General features: G+C 44.9%; 1 protein-coding gene and 1 long non-coding RNA gene across 3 annotated transcripts in view; one reads left to right on the top strand and one right to left on the bottom strand.

Moving 5' to 3' along the window:
* Positions 1-21,816, bottom strand: part of LOC134737103 (uncharacterized) — a 92,217-nt gene that overhangs the window by 25,239 nt on the left and 45,162 nt on the right. The window lies entirely within an intron of this gene.
* LARP1 (La ribonucleoprotein 1, translational regulator) overlaps positions 20,645-21,816 on the top strand; it is a 108,662-nt gene continuing 107,490 nt past the window's right edge. For both annotated transcript variants that reach the window (XM_055285511.1, XM_055285509.1), the window contains exon 1: positions 20,645-20,937. In XM_055285511.1, the coding sequence (XP_055141486.1) occupies positions 20,676-20,937 (262 nt within the window). In that variant the 5' untranslated portion in view covers positions 20,645-20,675. The remainder of the gene's footprint in view (positions 20,938-21,816) is intronic.

Here is a 21,816-nt window from a genome sequence, read left to right as displayed (position 1 = left end):
TGTTGGGCTCAACAGTCCTCCCACCTCAGCCTCCTAAGTAGCTGGGACCACAGGCATGAGCCACCACGCCCCGCTAATTTTTTATTTCGTTGTAGAGACGGATTTTGCCATGTTGCCCAGGCTCACAAGCAGGTTTCTAAAGACAAAAAAAGAATAGGGAGAGGGCTATTACAGAGTTGTGTGTCAGGAATTCTCATTGGTTTACAGAAATGACATTGGTTCGTGATTGGCCATACATTGTTTAGCTATAGGGTGTGGATTGTAGCGTCTGGTGTAGCATTATTCAGTTAATTTATAGCGACTGGAAGCAGTAGCAATAGCAAGCAGTTTTTGTTTTTGTTTTTGTTTTGAGATGGAGTCTCGCTCTGTCGCCCAGGCTGGAGTGCAGTGGCGTGATCTCGGCTCACTGCAACCTCCGCCTCCCGCGTTCAAGCAATTCTCCTGCCTCAGCCTCCTGAGTAGCTGGGACTACAGGCACGCGCCACCATGCCCAGCTAATTTTTGTATTTTTAGTAGAGAACAGGGTTTCACCATGTTGGCCAGGATGGTCTCAATTTCTTGACCTCGTGATCTGCCTGCCTCGGCATCCGCCTGCCTCGGCCTCCCAAAGTGCTGGGATTACAGTGTGAGTCACTGCGCCCGGCCTAGCAAGCAGTTTTAAGAGATGAATACATAGCTTAAAGTGGGATATAGGACTGATTACTGTCTCATTTATTAATTTAAAAGGACTTGAATTGCCCAGATGAAAGTTCTTTTCTCACCCCTAATAGGATGGAGTAGACTACATAGATCCACCTATTTTGGCTCCACCTATTTTGGCTCCTGTGAAAAATATTGATCCTGAATCTAATGAGGCCTATAAGAACTAGCTTCAGTTACAAGAAGTTCAGGGGATAGAGGAACACGTTAAACAACACACAAAGAAGCAATCAGACAAAGCCAGAATGTGAAACAGTTTATAAGACAACTGCCATAATCTCTTAAAAGCCAATGTTGTAAAAACAAAAAAAAGTAATGGGGAGGAGGTTCTAGATTTAAAGAGACCTAATAGTCTAACAGCCAAATATAAGATGTGATTCTTGATTATATCTTGATTTATTACTATAACAAAATAAGGACCACGTTTTTATTTTTATCATATTTATTTATTTATTTCGAGACAGGGTCTCACTCTGTTGCCCAGGCTGAAGTGCAGTGGTGCGATCCTAGCTCACTGCAAGCTCAAATTCCTAGACTCAAGCCATCCTCCCTCTTCAGCCTCCCCACAGCTGGGACTATAGGTGCAAGACATCATACCTGGCCATTTTTTTTTTTTAATTTTAGTAGAGATGACATCTCACTACATTGCCCAGGCTGGCCTGGAACTCCTAGCTTCAAGCCATCTTCCCACCTTGACTTCCCAAAGCACTGAGATTACAGGTGTAAGTGACTACACCTGGCCCACCATGCTTTAGACCATGGGGAAATTTCACTATGAACTTGGTATTAGATGATATAAGAAAATTATTGCTAATTTTGTGAGATGTGTTAAGTGTATTGTTATGGAAGAGAATGATTTAATTTTTGGAAATACATGCTGAAGTGTTTAGGGCTGAAGTGTTAGAATATCTGTAATTAGCTTTAAAATGCTTTAGCCACAGATTTTAAATATAGTGAGATGGAGAAAACAGTAAAATGTTGACAATTGTTGCTATGTGATTGATGTATAGGTATTTGGTTTATTGTTTTTTCTATTTTTCTGATATTTTCAAAATAAAACTTTTCTTTCCTTTTTTTTTTTTTTTTTTTAATTGTTGTTGTTGAGACAGAGTTTCAACTCCTGGACTCAAGCAATCCACCTGCCTCAGCCTCCCAAAGTGTTGGGATTACAGGCGTGAGCCACCGCACCTGGCCCAAAATAAAAAGGTTTTTAAAAAACACTTCTAGGCCGGGCGTGGTGGCTCACGCCTGTAATCCCAGCACTTTGGGAGGCCAAGACGGGCGGATCACGAGGTCAGCAGATCAAGACCATCCTGGCTAACATGGTGAAAACCCGTCTCTACTGAAAATACAAAAAATTAGCCGGGCATGTTGGTGGGTGCCTGTAGTGCCAGCTACTCGGGAGGCTGAGGCAGAATGGCGTGAACCGGGGAGGCGGAGCTTGCAGTGAGCAGAGATCGCCTCACTGCACTCCAGCCTGGGGGACAGAGTGAGACTCCTCTCAAAAAAAAGAAAAAAGAAAAGCACTTCTTCTCTAGTGCTCTAATAGCAAATTTGGGGCCCTCATTAATATCGCAATATGGCTCATGCATGTAATCCCAGTACTTTGGGAGGCCGAGGTGGGCAGATCACGAGGTCAGGAGTTTGAGAGCAGCCTGACCAACATGGTGAAACCCCGTCTCTACTAAAAATACAAAAATTAGCTGGGCGTGGTGGCACGTGCCTGTAAACCCAGCTACTCAGGAGGCTGAGGCAGGAGAATCACTTGAACCTGGGAGGCGGAGGTTGTAGTGAGCCAAGATCGTGCCACTGCATTCCGGCCTGGAAGACAGAGCAAGGCTCCGTCTCAAAAAAAAGAGTTATAGACTACCCTGGCCAACATGGTGAAACCCTGTCTCTATTAAAAATACAAAAATCAGCCAGGTGTGGTGACGCATACCTGTAATCCCAGCTACTCGGGAGGCTGAGGCAGGAGAATCCTTTGAACCCGGGAGGCAAAGGTCACAGTGAGCCAAGATCATGCCACTGCACTCCAGCCTGGGTGACAGAGCAAGACTCTATCTCAAAAAAAAAAAAAAAAATTAAAATATATTGCTGGCATACATCACCTCCATACACGGAATCACAATATATGGAGGTGATGTATGCTAGTAGGTCTTGCCATTCAGATGACAAATTATGGGCTCCTGGGGATAGCAGCTAGGTTTAGATCAACTATATTTATCACAGAGTGTCCAGTACATAATAAATATTCAATAAATACTCATTGAGGCTGGGCGCGGTGGCTCACTCCTATAATCCTAGCAGTTTGGGAGGCCAAGGCAGGCAGATTGCTTGAGACTAGGAGTTTGAGACCAGCTAGGGTAACATGGAGAAACACTTTTTCTACAAAAAAATAAAAAATTAGCCAGGCATGGTGGCATGTGCCTGTAGTCCCAGCTACTTGGGAGGCTGAGGTGGGAGAATTGCTTGAGCCTGGGAGGTTGAGGCTGCAGTGAGCCGATATTGTGCCACTACACTCCAGCCTCAGTGACAGACAGAGACCCTGTCTCAAAAACAACAACAATAACAACAACAACAGCAACAACAACAAAACCAAAACAAACGCTCATTGGAAGAATGAAGACTGTATTGCTAGAGCGCATGGTTCATTAGTAAACTTACTCTTAGGAATCTCTGAATGCAAAATGATAATGGGAAATGTTTTTCGAGCCCTTCCTGTGTCCCAAGCTTGGTGCAAAGCCCTTCATATGCATTGTCTCATGTAATCCTTACAGTGGTCCTATAAGGTAAAGAAAATACTAGTATCATTTTACCCCTGAGAAAACAGATACACAGAGAGGTGAAGGAGCTTGCCCCTACATTATTCCATTAGCAGAAGAAGCAGTTGGTTCTCACCCCTACACTCCATTGGCTTGTACCTTTCTTGTATCATCTGTAAATCAAAGAAAATGACCAAGGCAGGTATCAGTCATTTTAGGAGGAGGTTTACTTGCCAAAGTTAAGATCGCAAGCCTGAGAGAAGGATCTATACCTTTCTCCAAAGATGATTTTGAGGGCTTCAGTATTTAAAAAGAGAAAGGGTGGATATTGGGGGAATGCACAATTTTCATGTGAGAGGAGTGTAGAGGAAATCGTCCTTCATTCCTTGACTGGATCAGTGAATCTGCATTTTTACATAAGATAACGTAAACAATAGGGCAAAGGAAGCAATCTGATATGCATGTGTGTCAGGGGAGCAGAGAGTTGACTTTGAGTTCTGTCCTATGTCATGCACCTGTGATGATAAGCCGTCAATTTACATTGCCAGGGTGAAATTCAACAGAATTGTTTTAGGGTAAAGATCTTGGGGCCCGCCAGGAATTTCCTTGTGGGCAGACTGTGAGGGAGGTATGTAGCTTTTTATCTTTTTTTTTTCTTCTCTTTGTAGCCATCTTATTTATGAACCAAATGGGGGGGCAGGTTTGCATGACCCAGTTCCCAGCTTGACTTTTCCCTTTGGCTTAGAGAGTTTGGGATTCCAAGATTTATTTTCCTTTCACACATCCTGTCGGCATAAGGAATTATGCACGTGTACCTGTCTTAGTACCTGTGTCTACTAGACTAGGAGCCCTTCAAAAGTGAAAGGAAGAAAACACGTCCACACAAAACCTTGTGCACAAATGTTTGTAGCAGCATTATTCATAATAGCAAAAATGTGTCAGCAACCCAAACAACCATACTTGGTGATTGGATAGACAAAATGTGGTAGATTCACACATTGGAGTGTTATTCAGCCATAACAGGGAATGAAGTACTGATATATGCTATAACGTCGATGAACCTTGAAAACATTATGCTATGTGAAAGAAGCCAGTCTCAAATGACCACATATTACGATTGCGTTTATATGAATGTCCAGAATAGGCAAATTCATAGAGACAGAAATTAGATTCGTGTTTGCTTAGGACTTAGGGCGGGTGCAGGGGGGATAGAAAGACTAAGGGATAATAGCTAAAAGGCACAAGGATTTGTTTTTTGTTTGTTGTTGTTGTTGTTGTTTTTAAAGACAGAGTCTCTCACTCTGTCCTCCAGGATGGAGTGCAGTGGTGCCATCATGGCTCACTGCAGCCTCAGACTCCTGGGCTCAAGTGATCTTCTCGCCTCAGTTTCCAAGTAGCTGAGACTGCGGCATGCACCACTATACCAGGCCAATTTTTAAATTTTCAGTTGAAATGAGGTTGGGTGGTTTGTTTTTTTTTTAATTACAAAATACTTTATTGCCAAAAATGCTAACAATCATCTGAGCCTTTAGCAAGTCGTACACTTTGTATTTTTGCTTTTATTATAATTTTTCATTGACACATAATAATTGTACATTTTTATGGTGTACAGCGTGATATTTCAATACATATATACAATGTGTAATCATCAAATCAGGGTAATTAGCATATCTGTCACTTCAAATATATATCATTTCTTTGTTTTGGGACAGGGATTCTTTTTGAGGTGATGAAAATATTCTAAAATCTATTGTATGGCCGGGCACTGTGGCTCATGCCTGTAATCCCAGCACTTTGGGAGGCCGAGGAGGGTGGATCACCTGAGGTCAGGAGTTCGAGACCAGCCTGGCCAACATGGTGAAACACTGTCTCTACTGAAAATATAAAAATTAGCCGGACGTGGTGGCAGGCGCCTGTAATCCCAGCTGCTAGGGAGGCTGAGGCAGGAGAATGGCTTAAATCCAGGAGGCAGAGGTTGCATTGAGCTGAGATCATACCACTGCACTCCAGCCTGGGCGACAAGAGCGAGGCGCTGTCTCAAAATAAATAAATAAGTAAATAGGCCGGGCGCGGTGGCTCACGCCTGTAATCCCTGCACTTTGGGAGGCCGAGACAGGCGGATCATGAGGTCAGGAGATCGAGACCATCCTGGCTAACACGGTGAAACCCCATCTCTACTAAAAATACAAAAAATTAGCCGGGCGTGGTGTCAGGCACCTGTAGTCCCAGCTACTCGGGAGGCTGAGTCAGGAGAATGGCGTGAACCCGGGAGGCGGAGCTTGCAGTGAGCCGAGATCGCGCCACTGCACTCCAGCCTGGGTGACAGAGCCAGACTCTGTCTCAAAAAAAAAAATAAATAAAAATAAATAAATAAATAAATAAATAAATAAAAATTGATTGTAGTGACAGTTGCACAACTCTGTTAATATACTAAAAACAATTGAATTTACATTTAAGATGGGCAAATTATATTGTGTGTGATTATATCTCAGTAAAGCTGAAAAAAAGGAAATATCTAATTCACCAATGAATCTGCCAAGCTAGTTTAATGAATAAAACTAGTGAATGAATGGCTGTTTCCCTTGCAGTTGACAAAAATATGCCCTAGTTCCAAAGTCTAAAATGAATTCCGTTGACTGTCTCAGGGGCATGCTCGCGCCTAGCTCTCGGGAACCCATTAGTGTACTAATAAGAAATCTGATAATTCAGTCAATCATTCCTGAGGTTGTCATTGCCACTCTGGAAGAAGAGAGAAATGCACAGACAATTTCTTCTGATACAAGCTGTGGGACTGCAGAGCCAGGGGCCTCCAAGATGTTCTGCCTGGAAAAGGGCCCCCGGAGATCTCACTGTGGTCTGTTCCCACTTGGCTAATCTTGAGTCATTTATGTGGGCTTATCTGACTATTCCTGTTTTTCCCCTCACCCTGGACATTCAGAAGGACTGTTGTAGTTAAAGCTCCAGAATAAAGTAACTCCTGAGGTTCTGTGGGAATAACTTCACTGTGAAGGACACAAACACTTCAATGGATGTCAATCACATGTCAGGGAAGGAGTGCTTGTTTAAAATAAAGATTCTTGGGCCCCATTCCTGGAGATTCAAATTTTCTAAGACTAGGATAAGGCCATGGACCCTGCATTTTAAATAAAGCATTAGGCCAGGTGTGGTGGCTCATGCCCGTAATTCCAGCACTTTGAGAGGATGGCTTGAAGCCAGCAGTTCAAGACCAGCATGGGCAACATAACAAGACCCCTCTTTCTAAAAAAAAAAAAAAAAATTAAAATAATTAAAAAACAAATAAATAAAGCATCTGCAGTGTTCCTGAAACAGGGGACTACTGGCCATGTGAGAAACACCAACCTAACTGAAGAATAGACAGGAGAAATTGAACACGTGCATTATCTCAGGCATAAAAATGGGTTTGCTTAGGGATCTTAGAGACCATTGAATTGAGTAGTTTTCGTACTGTGTCCGCAGGAACTCCTTAGGGCTCCATGGAACACCTGGAGGGGACCGTTGAGTGGTGGAGGGACCGAGGTGCAAATGGGTCTACCCCAGCACATGCCCCTTCAACAGCTCCATTTTAATCCATTTTCTATACTGGAGATTGAGTTCTATTGTTTAAAAACCGCTAAGCCTGCCCTGTCCCTCCTATGCAAGTGAAGAAACTGAGGCCCGGAGAGGAAAACAGGTTTTCCTAAGGTGATGGCAGAACCAGAACTGATTCCAGGACTCTTGTTCCCATCCAGAGCCTTTCTCATTAGGGAATTCCAGTTTTTGATACATCCATTCATTTTTGGGTGGCTTTTCCTCTCTGCCTCCAGCAAATCCCACATAAGACAGCAGGGCCTGGACTCGGGTGAGGGGAATGAGGTAACTGCCTCAGGCACAAAATTTTGACAGGTGCAAAAAAATTCAGTAATCAAATAATATTTTAATACAATATTTTAAAAATCAAAATTAATGCAAAAAAGCATGATGAACAAAATGCCCAAATTTTAAATAAAAGCAGGATCAGTAGTTCTGATTTTTCCTTTTGCCCTGAGCTCCAAGATGGCTATATTCTGCATTATTATTCACCCTGCCTTTATTTAAAATTTGGGTATTTGAGTCATTGTGTGTTTTTTCATATTAATTTTCATCTTATAAAATATTGTGGCTGGTCGCAGTGGCTCACACCTGTAATCCTGGCACTTTGAGAGGCTGAGGTGGGAGGATCACTTGAGTCCAGGAGGTTGAGGCTGCAGTGAGCCATGATCGTGCTACTGCACTCCAGCCTGGGCAACAGAGTGAGATCCTGTCTCAAATGAAATAAAATATTGCATTAAAGTATTATTTATCTAGATTACTGAGATGTTGTTGTTGTGGTGGTTTGAGACAGGGTCTTGCTCTATCACCTTTGTTGTTGTTGTTTGAGGCAGGATCTCGCTCTATCACCCAGGCTGGAGTGCAGTGTTGCAATCTTGGCTCACTGCAGCCTTGACCTCCCAGGCTCAAGCGATCCTCCCACCTCAGACTCCCAAATAGCTGGGATTACAGGTACACGCCACAATGTCCGGCTAATTTTTAAGATTTTTTGTTTAGCCGGGCATGGTGGCACGTGCCTGTAATCCAAGCTACTCGGGAGGCTGAGGCAGGAGAATCGCTTGAACCCAGGAGGCAGAGACTGCAGTGGGAGCCGAAAACACGCCACTGCACTCCACACTCTAGCCTGGGTGACAGAGAGAGACTCCATCTCAAAAAAAAAAAGAAAAAGAAAAAAAATTTGTAGAGATAGTGTCTCGCTATGTTGTCTAGATTGGTCTTAACTCCTGGGCTCAAGTGATTCTTCCTCCTCAATTTCCCAAAGTGTTGGGATTACAGTTGTGAGCCACTGTGCTCACCCTGAGTTGGTGTTTTCTTTTGTTTTTTGTTTGTTTGTTTTTTTTTTATCTTAATTTAGTGCCAATGGCAAGTGCCTGACTTGCCTTACCCTTATCTGGGCCCTATAAAACAGGTCTTTTGGCAGACAGCTAAGTAACGCCCCATTGCCCTCTGGGAATCCCTCCAGATCCTATCACTTCGTTTGTCTGACAGAATTGATGTTTGCTTGGTCTCAATGTGACATTGCTTTTGTCACCTGACCTGCAGAGAGGTTTGCATTTTACAGTGGATATTTGTTTTGCTGACCCAGCAAAAGTCTCCCTTCTGGCAACTGCAACCATATGTTGCTTGGGAAACCTCCCCTCCCCATGTTCAGAGCTGACTCCAGCCCATAGGGAAAGGTGAGCCCATGACTCAGCTCTACCAATCAGACCCCCTGGTCACAGTGATGGGCCAGGAATAGATATGTGACTCAGTTACAGCCAATGAGACTCAATTCTGGGGATATGGTCCGAACTTTGGGGAGGGAAATGTTCTCTTTTTTTTTTTTTTTTTGAGACAGAGTCTCACACTGTTGCCTGGGCTGGAGTGCAGTAGCGCGATCTCAGCTCACTGCAACCTCCGCCTCCCAGGTTGAAGCAATTCTACTGCCTCAGCCTCCTGAGTAGCTGGGATTATAGGCGCCTGCCACCACGCCTAGCTGATTTTTTGTATTTTTAATAGAGATGGGGTTTCACTATGTTGGCCAGGCTGGTCTCGAATGCCTGACCTCGTGATCCACCCCCCTCGGCCTCCCAATGTGCTGAGATTACAGGTGTGAGTCATCGCACCCGGCCAAACTTTCTCTTTTATCTGTAGTAGCTGAGAAGTTAGGATGTAAGCCACCATTGTGGACCTGAGCCTTTTTGTGACAGGAGCTCCCACAGACACAGCAGGATTGAGTGATGGAGACAGGGAGGAGACATCCTGATGATACTGCTTGAGCCACTGGGTCTACTATGTACAAAGAAGTCTACCCTCTGGACTTAATGGGTGCGTGGGCCAACTCTTGCCTAAATGGTTTGATTTGTGTCTCTGTCACTTAGATGGTTCATTCCCTCTCACCTGCATTCTCGCCAGGTTGGCCCCAGGAGATGTTTAGTGGAGCCCAGCACCTATCACTAGAGTTCTGCCCTAAATATCTTCAAGTGGCCAGGCCCGGTGGCTCACGCCTGTAATCCCAGCACTTTGGGAGGCCAAGGCGAGCGAATCACCTGAGGTCAGGCGTTCGAAACCAGCCTGGCCAACATGGTGAAACCCCATCTTTACTAAAAATACAAAAATTACCCAGGCGTGGTGGTGGTCACCTGTAATCACAGCTACTAGAGAGGCTGAGGCAGGAGAATTGCTTGAACCCAGGAGGCGGAGGTTGCGGTGAGCCAAGACCATGCCATTGCACTCCAGCCTGGGCAACACAAACAAAACGCCATCTCAAAAAAAAAAAAAAAAAAAAAAAAAACTTCAAGTTGTGGCATTTAAATTACCCTTCATTCAAGGGCAGCCTTACAAGGCAAAAGGCATTGATAGCAACAACTCTAGAAAGCATGGCTGGGCATTGGTGCCATTGTCAGGTCCTGTAATACATATTTACACATCTACTTATTTGTCCTCTAACAATTCTGTGAAGTAGGTTACACTATTAATTGTAGGCTGAATTACAGTTTATCTACCCCCAAGCTAACTGTCCCAAATCACCAACCAGAGGCAAAGAGAGGACATTGGTTGTGCCGGGCGTGGTGGCTCACGCCTGTAATCCCTATTACTTTGGGAGGCTGAGGTGGGCAGATCACGAGGTCAGGAGTTCGAGACCAGCCGGGCCAATATGGAGAAACCCCATCTCTACTATAAATACAAAAAAAATTAGCCGGGTGTGGTGGCGCGTGCCTGTAGTCCCAGCTACTTGGGAGGCTGAGGCAGGAGAATCACTTGAACCCGGGAGGCGGAGGTTGCAGTGAGCCGAGATCGCACCACTGTACTCTAGCTGGGGCAACAGAGTGAGACGCTGTCTCAAAAAAAAAAAAAAAAAAGAGAGGACGCTGATTAACCAGCAGATGAGCCTGCTTTCCCGCATTTTGTCTCTTTTGTAAACGGATAGTTTTTCTAGGAGGCAGACTCTTTCTAAGAACAGCTGCGCTGGGCGTTAGCAAGCTCCTATCTATACACTTTCAGCATCTTGAAATAAAGAACCTTATGGCAGTTGCCTTTGGCCTGGGAATGGGTCAGCACCTAGGGTAGCTCAGGCCTTCATGATTGGCAAGTGGACTGACCAACTGACTGAGGCCTCCTTTGCCATCTGCGCTCATTTTGACTGTGGCCATTTTTGCAATCTATGCTTATTTATTCATTCAACAGGCTGGGCATGGGGGCCTCTCTAATCCCAGCACTTTGGGAGAATGAGGCAGGAGACTCACTTGAGCCCAGGAGTTAGTTCAAGGCTGCAGTGAGCTATGATTGTACCACTGCACTCCAACCTGGGAGACAAAGTGAGACCTTGTCTCTAAAAAAATTTTTTTGTTGTTTATTTTCAGATGGAATCTTGCTCTGTCTCCCAGGCTGGAGTACAATGACACCACCTCTGCTCACTGCAACCTCTGCGACCTGGGCTCAAGCGATTCTCCTGCCTCAGCCTCCAGAGTAGCTGGGATTACAGGCACCCACCACCATGCCCAGCTGATTTTTGTATTTTTAGTAGAAATGGGGTTTCACTATGTTGGCCAGGCTGGTCTCGAAGTCCTGACCTCAGGTGATCCGCCCGCCTCAGCCTGCCAAAGTGCTGGGACTACAGGCATGAGCCACCGCGCACAGCCAAAATTTTTTTTAAATAAATAAATATTCATTCAGTAAGCATTGATTGAGTGCCAGCTATATGCTAGGTACCATTTCAAGCACTGGGGATACAACAATGAACAACACTAGGGGCAGTGTATACCCCCAGGGAGCTGGTAGTCTTGTCAGAGAGGCACACATTAAGCAAATGATTCCATGTGCAATTATTTAACCCATTTCCCATTTACCCCCAGAAATGAACACTGGCAACAAGCTGCACTTTTTTTCTAAATGAGAAATGGGTTAATTACAGGTACGATAAGCACTGAGAAGGAAAAGTTCGTGGTGTTAATGGGAGTGTGCAAATGGGTATCCTAAGTCTGTTGACTGTGAGACTAAGCAATTTTATTCATTTGGCAGATATGTTTGATTGACAGGGCTAGGGACAGTGTTAGGTGGTGAGTGCTGGTCAAAGAATAGGGAACAGGCTGGGCGTGGTGGCTCATGCCTGTAATCCCAGCACTTCGGGAGGCCAAGGTGGGTGGACCACTGGAGGTCAGGAGTTCGAGATCAGCCTGGCCAACATTGTGAAACCCGGCCCCTACTAAAAATACAAGAATTAGCTAGGTGTGGTGGCTCATGCCTGTAATCCCAGCTACTTGGGAGGTTGAGGCATGAGGATTTCTTGAACCTGGGAGGCAGAGGCTGCAGTAAGCTGAGATTGTGCCATTGCACTCCAGCTTGGCTGACAGGAATGAAACCCTGTCTCAAAAAAAAAAAAAAAAAAAAAGCTTCTGCACAGCACTGGAGAAACTATTTGTAAACTATGCATTCGAAAAAAGGGCTACTATCCACAATCTATAAGGGAACTTAATAAATTAACAAGCAAAAAACAACTCCATTAAAAAATGGACAAAAGACAGGGCTGGGCATGGTGGCTCACGCTTGTAATTCTAGCACTTTGGCCGGGCGCGGTGGCTCACGCTTGTAATCCCAGCACTTTGGGAGGCCGAGGCGGGCGGATCACGAGGTCAGGAGATCGAGACCACGGTGAAACCCCGCCTCTACTAAAAAATACAAAAAATTAGCCGGGCGCGGTGGCGGGCGCCTGTAGTCCCAGCTACTCGGAGGCTGAGGCAGGAGAATGGCGTGAACCCGGGAGGCGGAGCTTGCAGTGAGCCGAGATTGCGCCACTGCACTCCAGCCCGGGCGACAGAGCGAGACTCTGTCTCAAAAAAAAAAAAAAAAAAAAAAAAAAAAAAAAAAATTCTAGCACTTTGAGAGGCTAAGGCTGGTGAATCACCTGAGGTCAGGAGTTTGAGACCAGCCTGGCCAACATGGAGAAACCCTGTCTCTACTAAAAATACAAAAATTAGCTGGGCCTGGTGGCATGCACCTGTAATCCCAGCTACTCGGGAGGCTGAGGCAGGAGAATCATGTGAACCTAGGAGGTGGAGGTTGCAGTGAGCTGAGATTACGCCACTGCACTCCAGCCTGGGTGACAGATCAAGACTCCGTCTCAAAAAAAAAAAAAAGGCAAAGGACATGAAAAGACACTTCTCAAAAGAAAACATACACACAGCCAACTAGCATATGAAAAAATGCTCAACATCACTAATTAGAGAAATGCAAATCAAAACCACAATGAGATACCAACTTATACCAGTCAGAATGGCTGTTATTAAAAAGTTAAAAAATAGGCTAGTCTGAAGATAGTGAGTTATCTCAATTGATTGTTCACAGCCAGTTACAGATCAAACTCCTTGTTCTTTTTATTTATTTATTTATTTATTTTGAGATGGAGTCTCGCTCTGTCACCCAGGCTAGAGTGCAAGTGGTGCAGTATCAGCTCACTGCAACTTCTGCCTCCCAGGTTCAAGCGATTCTCCTGCCTCAGCCTCCCGAGTAGCTGGGATTACAGGCGCCTGCCACCACACCGGTTGAAGTTTGTATTTTTTTAATAAAGACCGGGTTTCACCATGTTGGTCAGGCTGGTCTCGAACTCCTGACCTCAGGTGATCCGGCCGCCTTGGCCTCCCAAAGTGCTGGGATTACAGCCATGAGCCACAGCGCCTGGCCAAACTCCTTGTTCTACTCTTTCCCCCTTGTCACTACTGCACTTGACTAGTCTTTAAAAAAAAAAAAGGCAAAAAAATAACAGGTGCTAGTGAGGTTGCAGAGAAAAGGGAAAGCTTATACACTGTTGGTAGGAATGTAAATTAATTCAGTCACTGTGGAAAGCAGTTTGGGGATTTCTTAAAGAACTTAAAATAGAACTATATATCAAAAACAAAATAAATCATTTTATCAAAAAGACGTATACACTCATATGTTCATCACAGCACTATTCACAATAGCAAACACGTGGAGTCAACCTAGATGCCCACCAACGGTGGACTGGATAAAGAAAATGTGGTACATATGGCTGGGCGCAGTGGCTCACGCCTGTAATCCCAGCACTTTGGGAGGCCGAGGTAAGCAGATCACCTGAGGTCAGGAGTTCCAGACCAGCCTGGCCAACATGGTGAAACCCCATCTCTACTAAAAATCAAAAATTAGCTGGGCATGGTGGCAGGGACCTATAATCCCAGCTACTCAGGAGGCTGAGGCAGGAGAATCACTTGAACCTGAGAGGTGGAGGTTGCAGTGAGCCAAGATGATGCCACTGCACTGCAGCCTGAGAGACAGAGTGAGACTTTGTCTCAAAATAATAATAATAATAATAATAATAATAATAATAATAAAATGTGGCACATACACACCATGGAATACTACACAGCCATACAAAAAGAATGAAATCATGTCCTTTGCAGCAACATGGATGGAGCTGGAGGTCATTATCCTAAGCAAATTAATGCAGAAACAGAAAACCAAATAACCACATGTTCTCACTTGTAAGTGGGAGCTAAACTTTGAGTACATAGGGCCTCAAAGAAGGAAACAGTAGACACTGAGGCCTTACTTGAGAGTGGAGGGTGGGAGGAGGGTGAGGATTGAAAAACTACCTATCCCGTACTATGCTTGTTATATGGGTGATTAAATAATCTGTACACCAAACCCCTGTGACTCACAATTTACGTATATAACAAACCCACACACGCATCCCCTGAACCTAAAATAAAAGTTGGAAAGTTGAAAAGGAAAAAAAAAAACCTTAACCTAAAGTAATCAGAAACAGAAGTAGCCAATAAATTTATATAAGTAGGGACTTGTCTATAAGGTAAACAAACAAAAAAAGAGGCGATTTTATAACTGCGACAAACCAGATAATTTTTAAATTTTGCTCCTGCATTTTCCCAGTAAATACTTGCCTCGGACACTTTGTCACTGAAAAAAAGAAATAAATCTATTTCATACCATCCCCCCACATTTATGGTCCCAAAATCAAAAGTACTATAATTTATTCATTTTGGTTGTTTTCAGTTTTTCCAACTTAAAAAAATGCTTTTGTATGTCTCTTAATGGCTAGAGTTTCTCTTGTGTATATATCTAGACATAGAGTTTTTGGATCATGGAGTATTCCCGAATTGCTCTCAAAAGTTGTAGGGCCTGGGAGCAGTGGCTTGAGCCTGCAATCCCAGCACTTTGGGAGGTTGAGGTGGGAGGCCAGGAGTTTGAGAACAGCCTTGGCAATACAGCCAGACCCTATCTCTAAAAAAAAAATTTTTTTAATGTAAAATAAATAAAATATCATTAAGAACTCATGGATTTAAATACGTTTGATATTTTTCATTTTTATTTTTATTTATTTTTTTTTTTGAGACGGAGTCTTGCTCTGTCACCCAGGCTGGAGTGCAGTGGCGCAATCTTGGCTCACTGCAAGCTCCGCCTTCCGGGTTCATGCCATTCTCCTGCCTCGCCTCTCCGAGTAGCTGGGACTACAGGTGCCCGCCACCACGCCCGGCTGATTTTTTGTATTTTTAGTAGAGACAGGGTTTCACCGTGGTCTCGATCTCCCGACCTCGTGATCCGCCCGCCTCGGCCTCCCGAAGTGCTGGGATTACAAGCATGAGCCACTGAGCCCGGCCGTTTGATATTTTTCAACTCCTTGCAGTTATTTTCTTTACTGATGCTCAAGGAGTCCTGACTGTGACCAATGGGAGTCTCTTTGACACAACTCTATCTTCATTGATTTGTGACACTAGAAAATAGTCCAAGTACATATTGTACATTTTCTGCCCCAAAGCTGGAATTGGCTACTTATTTTTTCAAAGACACCTTGGTTCCTTTTAGTGGAAAGTAGTATTTAGAGACCACAGTCTGGGCACTATAAGTGCTCACTATTTGCTAAAGCAGCAGTCCCTAATCTTTTTGGCACCAGGGACCAGTTTTGTGGAAGATAATTTTTCCACAGACGGGATGGGGGGGATGGTTTCAGGATGATTCAAGCACATTACATTTATTGTGCGCTTTATTTCTATTATTATTATATTGTAATATGTTCAATTTTCTGCAACTAGACAGTCCCATTTGGGGGTGATGGGAGATAGTGACACCCAAAGTGGGTTGCTTATGTCCAGTCTACTCCGTAATCTTGTTTTGGTTGCTGACACTGCAGAAAACCCTGCTTCCCAAGGATACACTGTTGGAAATGGAAGGAAGCAGGCTTTTCAGTGCTTTTGTGGCAGTCTCAGGATATTCCGCCTTGACTTTAATCCAGTACATATGGAGATTTGAAGTCCCAAACATACTTTTAAGGCCACCGTCATTTGCCCTCTCAAGCAGTTGATCCGCTTCTAGCATGGACAATGTCAAGTCACTTGGCTTATTCACAAATGGGTTGCGGATCCATTTCTTCCAAGTTCGGGGGTCTTTTGTGGTTGGGAAGTAATGCTCAAACTCTTTTGAAAGCTGAGACAGGTGATCATGCACCAGCTGAGAGAAAGAAGGCACTGGCTCAGTCTCTTTCAAAAATCTCTGCTAATGCTTGAAACCTCTCAGAAATCCCAATGCTCATTCATCGCCCCTGTAATTCCAGTTTGGCTTTGAATGCAGCCACTTTATCTGCCAACTTGAACACAGTGGTCGTTGTCCCCTGAAGTGACAGATTGAGTTCGTTGAGCAGGTTGAATATGTCACACAAGTTTTGCAACCCATTCTGTGTCACTGACATATGCTGCCAGTGGTGACTGTTTTTCTAAAAGAAATATCTTGTAACTCAGAAACTCTGGCCAGTGATCTACCTTTAGAAAGCCATCTCACATCTGTGTATAAGAGAAGACATGTGTGCTCTGTGTCCATTTCCTCACAGAGCTGCACAAACAGATGTGAGTTAAGGGCATGTACTATAAAGTGGCTGATCATTTTAATTACGTTCTGCAAAATGTTTGTTGTTGTTGTTGTTTTGAGACAGAGTTTCATTCTTGTTGCCCAGGCTGGAGTGCAATGGTGATCTCGGCTCACCACAACCTCCACCTCCTGGGTTCAAGCAATTCTCCTGCCTCAGCCTCCTGAGTAGCTGGGATTATAGGCATGTACCACCACACCCGGCTAATTTTGCATTTTGTATTTATAGAGACAGGGTTTCTCCATGTTGGCCAGGCTGGTCTCAAACTCCCGACCTCCGGAGATCCACCTCAGCTTCCCAAAGTGCTGGGATTACAGGTGTGAACCACTGTGCCCGGCCTAAAATGTTGTTAAGTTCAGGTGACATTTCAGCATTTATCTATGGATAAAACAAGCATTGTTGCCTTGTTGTCAACATTGGTAGACTTGTCAACCTGGATTGCATACCACGGTGACTCATTAATCCTCTCTAGCAATTGCGTCTCAATATCCTCTGCCAGTTCATCAATTTGTCCAGTTGTGGTGCTAGCCAAAAGAGGAACATGTGCCACCTTTTGAACTGCAGCCTCTCCCAAAAGTTCACGACAAATGTCCTTGGCAGCAGGCAGGATCAACTCTTCACCAATAGTAAAGGTTTCTTAGCTTTAGCAATGCAGTTGGCCACTAAGAATGATGCTCTCAGTGCAGACACATTTGATGAAGTGGTGGCCTTCAATAATTGCTTCTGTTCTTCGTGTTCACATTCTTTTCTTTTGAAAACTCCAAAAGCTTGTGTTTTGATGCAGGGTGCTTGGCCTCCATGTGGTGAAGCAGTTTTGAAGGTTTCATGGCTTCATTGGATAGCCAGTCACCACATATTATACAAAGCAGGCTTGGAGAATGTGAATCACGTGTTGCAATGAACCCATAATTTAAGTAGGACTCTTGGTATTTTCTTTTAAGTGCAGCTTTCTTTTTGTGGCAGTCTCAGTCTTCTGCTCTCTCATTATTGGGTCTTTCCGGCATTTCAAAGAAGCTCTCCAGTGAGTTTTTTTTTTTTTTTTCTACTCATTTTGGCTAGGCTTAGCTTGTGGGCTCACCAAAACTGTGACCAAGGCGAGTGTGCAGTGTGGGAAAGAGGCGCAGATGGAAGCAGTGAATAAAATAATGAGCGGGCCACATATGGACTAAAATAAGTGTCAGATGCTGACCTAAAGCCTGCCACCAGATGCAGCTTAATTGTCACTTGCTACTCACTGATAGGGTTTTGATATGAGTCTGCAAGCAACTGATTTATTATGGTCTCTGTGCAATCAAACCTCTCTGCTAATGTTAATCTGTATTTGCAGCCGCTCCCCAGTGCTAGCATCATCACCTCAATTCCACCCCAAGATCATCAGGCATTAGGTTCTCATAAGGAGTGCACAACCTAGATCCCTGCCATATGCAGTTCACAATAGGGTTCAGACTCCTATGAGAATCTAATGCTGCCGTTGATCTGACAGGAGGCGGAACTCAGGGGATAATGCAAGTGATGGGGAGCCACTGTAAATACAGACAAGGCTTTGCTGGCTGCCCGCCGCTCACCTCCGGCTGTGTGGTACCAGTCTGTGGCCTGGGAGTTGGGGACCTCTGCACTAAAGGATCGGTCATTGTTTCTAGACCTGAAAACAGCAAACAGAGCTAGGGAATTCACTTAGTTTGTTTTCAGATCAGCTAAATAAAAAATTCATACTGAGAGGCCAGGCACAGTGGCTCATGCCTGTAATCCCAGTACTTTGGAAGGCCGAGGTGGGAGGATTAAGCCCAGGAGTTGAAAACCAGCTTGGTCAATATAGTGAGACCCTATCTCTTAAAAAAAAAAATTTAGGCCAGACACGGTGGCTCACACCTGTAATCCCAGCACTTTGGGAGGCCGATGTGGGCAGATCATGAGGTCAGGAGTTCGAGACCAGCCTGACCGACATGGTGAAACCCTGTCTCTACTAAAAATTCAAAAAATTAGCCGGGCATAGTGGCGCGCACCTATAATCCCAGCTACTCAGGAGGCTGAGGCAGGCGAATCGCTTGAACCCAGGAGGTGGAAGTTGCAGTGAGCCGAGATCACGGCACTGCACTCCAGCCTGGGCGACAGAGTGAGACTCCATCTCAAAAAAAAAAAAAAAAAAAAAAATCATGCTGAAACCTCTAAAACAAACACAGGATTATGCATTTTTTACTTAACCCCTTTCATCTTTTATTTGTATTTTTCTCCCACACCAAAAGTCCTGGTTCTCAGCAACACCAACAAACTCCCTTGCTTTATCCCATACTGTATATCCAACAGTCTCAGAATAATACCAAAGCTACTACTAACAATATGAGACTGAAAACAGGCAGCCCTTTTTAAAAATCAGAGTAAAAAATTCTGAAAATGAAAGTGGAAAGGAACTCCACAGGAAGGGTCTGTGCTGACCCCATGTGACAGTGTGGCCGTTTGCATTACTGCTGGAATTTTGAAGACTACTACATATTCTGTCAGTGTCAGTCAGGATTTTGTTCTTCAGTGTGGTACACTTTTTTTTTTTTTTTAAGACAGAGTCTCACTCTGTCGCCTGGGTTGGAGTGCAGTGGTGTGATCTTGGCTCACTGCAACCTCCACCTCCTGGGTTCAAGCAATTCTCCTGCCTCAGCCTCCTGAGTAGCTGGGATTACAGGCATGTGCCACCACACCTGGCTTATTTTTTATTTTTAGTAGAGACGGTGTTTCACTATGTTGGTCAGGCTGTTCTCGAACTCCTGACCTTGTGATCCGCCCACCTCAGCCTCCCAAAGTGTTGGGATTACAGGCGTGAACCACCGCACCCGGCAGTGTGGTACACTCTTAAAATCATAGTTCTTGCTGTCTGGGAGTTTACATATGTCTACAGAGTGGAAGACGCATGAGATTATAGCAGTGTAGGCTACCGGAATGATTGTTGGGTTGGTAACCCAAGTATGCTGGTCAGCCCAAGCTTCAGTTTCCTTGTCTTCTACATGAGGATAAAGAAAGGAAGGAGGAATTTACGAGAGGGAATCTTGGGTAATTGAATCATCTTTCTGAATTCCTGAATTACCTTCCAGGAATAGATAAGGAATAGATAAAATTCCTTATCTATTAAGAGGGGGTACAAGGATTGGACTATATTGTAGTGACAGCAGCTTTCTTTCTGTTCTCCAAACGTACCTGCTTCAGGGACCTTACACTTGCGGTTGGTTCTCTGTGCACGGAACACTCTTGCTCCAGCTCTTCCAATGCCTGGTTCCTTGTCATCATTCATGTCTCAGCTTTAATATCACCTCCCTAGGGAGGGCCTCCCTGACCACATCATTGAAAATATCCATCCCCGTTACTTTATCATATCAACCTATTTCATTTTTGTGGAACTATTACCTATCTAATTGGCTTGTTTATATCTAGATCCCCTCTCTCCAGAATGTAAACTCAATAAAAGTAGGGTTCTTGACTTTCTTGCACATTGATGTGTCCCTAGGAACTAAAACAGAGCCTGACACATAATAGCTGCTGAATAATAATGCCTTTTGAATAATGAATGCCTGATAAATGACTGGATGAGCTAGATAATCTCCAAAGTCTCTTTCAGCTTTAAGCCCAAGGTTATACACTCATTAAAGTGAGTAGAGGATCACTAGCATGACTATACCATGCTACAGATGTGGAAACTGAGGCAGTGAGTGACTTGCCAAAGGCTTCGCAAACAGGAAAGTGGTGTGGTCCAGCAGCACTGTATGGGAAGTCAAAAGCAGGAGACTCGGGTTTGGATCCTCACACCATCCCTCTCTGTCGACCTTCCTTGCAAGGTCTGCGTGAACTGGACAAGCCACTTCACCCCTCCAAGGACTCAGTTGTTCCACCGAAAAGAGAAGATGTACTAATAACTCTGCCCCAGGGTCACTGTGAGATCGTGTAGTCTGAACCGCACTAAGCACTTTGCAGAGTGTTTTGCTCTTCCTTTAGCCCCAGCTTGTTTTCCAGGGTGGAGAGGGAGGTGAGGAAGAAAGCCCAGGACCAGGGCTGTGGAGGAGGGGAGACTCAGTGGGTTGCCACCATTTGTTTACTCACCTGAGTCTTTCTGCCTCTAGCCTAGCTGTGCTCCCGGCTAAGGTAAAGAGGTGGGGGAGCCTTGCTCGGCCAATGAGCTGCCGTCGCTTTCTTAAAGGCACCCAGCATCTGGCAGGAAAACTAGCCTGGCAACCTGGAGAGCTCCCAGGCCAGAGCCAGGAGGCAGCTGTGCGATCTGGATGTACCTAAAGCCTCCAGGGCCTGGTCACTCCAGGACCCCAGGCCCTGGCCACTCCATGCTTTGGAGGGTGCTTTTGTCAAAGAGGCCTCCTTTCCCTCACCCAGAGCTGGATTTCCAAGAGGCTCCCACACCTAGCTGCCCTGGCAGACTCCCAGGGAGGAAAAACAGCGTGGCCTTGGCAGCTGCCCCGAGGAAGGAGCCCACAGGTGACAGGGAGAAGCCATTGCCATTCCCTGTCCTGGCCCCCTTCAGCAACTGTGGTGAGTCCTAGCACTCTGCGTTTCTTGAACCTCAGGACAGCAGGGTGTGGTGGGAAGATCCTTCTCCCTAGGGGCAGAAACCTTGGATGCTGCTTCCAGCCCTGCTGTGTGACCCTGAGCGAGTCACTCCAGCTCTCTGAACATCACATTCCCCATCTGGGAAAATGAAGAGCTCAAATTCCACTCTCAGTTTTCCTCTTTTATTGTTTTCCCTTGTCACACCCCTTGTTCTGAAAGATTTAAGTCTGTCAAGCTGCACCTGTTACATAATAATTTGTTTATTGGTTTTCCCCTTCTATGTTAATTGTGGCCAATTAGTGTTTTTTGGTTAGCAGAAACAAACCACTAAATTGATGCAGGTTTAGCCAAAAGCAATGTAGTGTTTTATTCTGTCTGTGAGATCTTATCTAGAGTCGATATTTGATTTTCATTTGACCTTTTGAAATAGAGAAATAGAGCATTTGTGAGTAATTTCCAGGGAATGGGGTCCCCAGGTGGGGAACTCCTAGATCTAGTTTGCATGGGGTTTATAAGGACACCAGCAAAATCCTGCCTTCACGCTCAAGCTGAGCTTTGGTCTCTGCAGTGCTGCCTCACACACTTTGGACTTAAAAACTTCCTATGTGGAGAGACTGCTCCCAGGAGTCCCCACGGTGAGTTTATCCCACCTCTAGCTGGCTGAGGCTGGGGAAGCCTGGTTGGGGGAGCTGAGGTCTCCCTCAGCCCTCTGTTAGGGTGTGGCTAGGAGGGTGATGGGAACAGGTAGGTATGAACACAGGGCCTGGAGGCCAGGAATATATGGTAGATACCACTTGTGCTGAAAATCAGGAGCTAGGCCTGCAGTTCTGATTCTGCACTGACTAGCTCTGTGACCTCAGG

Source organism: Symphalangus syndactylus, chromosome 7 (assembly GCF_028878055.3).
Source record: "Symphalangus syndactylus isolate Jambi chromosome 7, NHGRI_mSymSyn1-v2.1_pri, whole genome shotgun sequence".
In the NCBI taxonomy this organism is placed as follows: domain Eukaryota; kingdom Metazoa; phylum Chordata; class Mammalia; order Primates; family Hylobatidae; genus Symphalangus; species Symphalangus syndactylus.
Note: the sequence above shows the minus strand (reverse complement) of the source record. Positions and strands in the feature narration are given on the sequence as shown.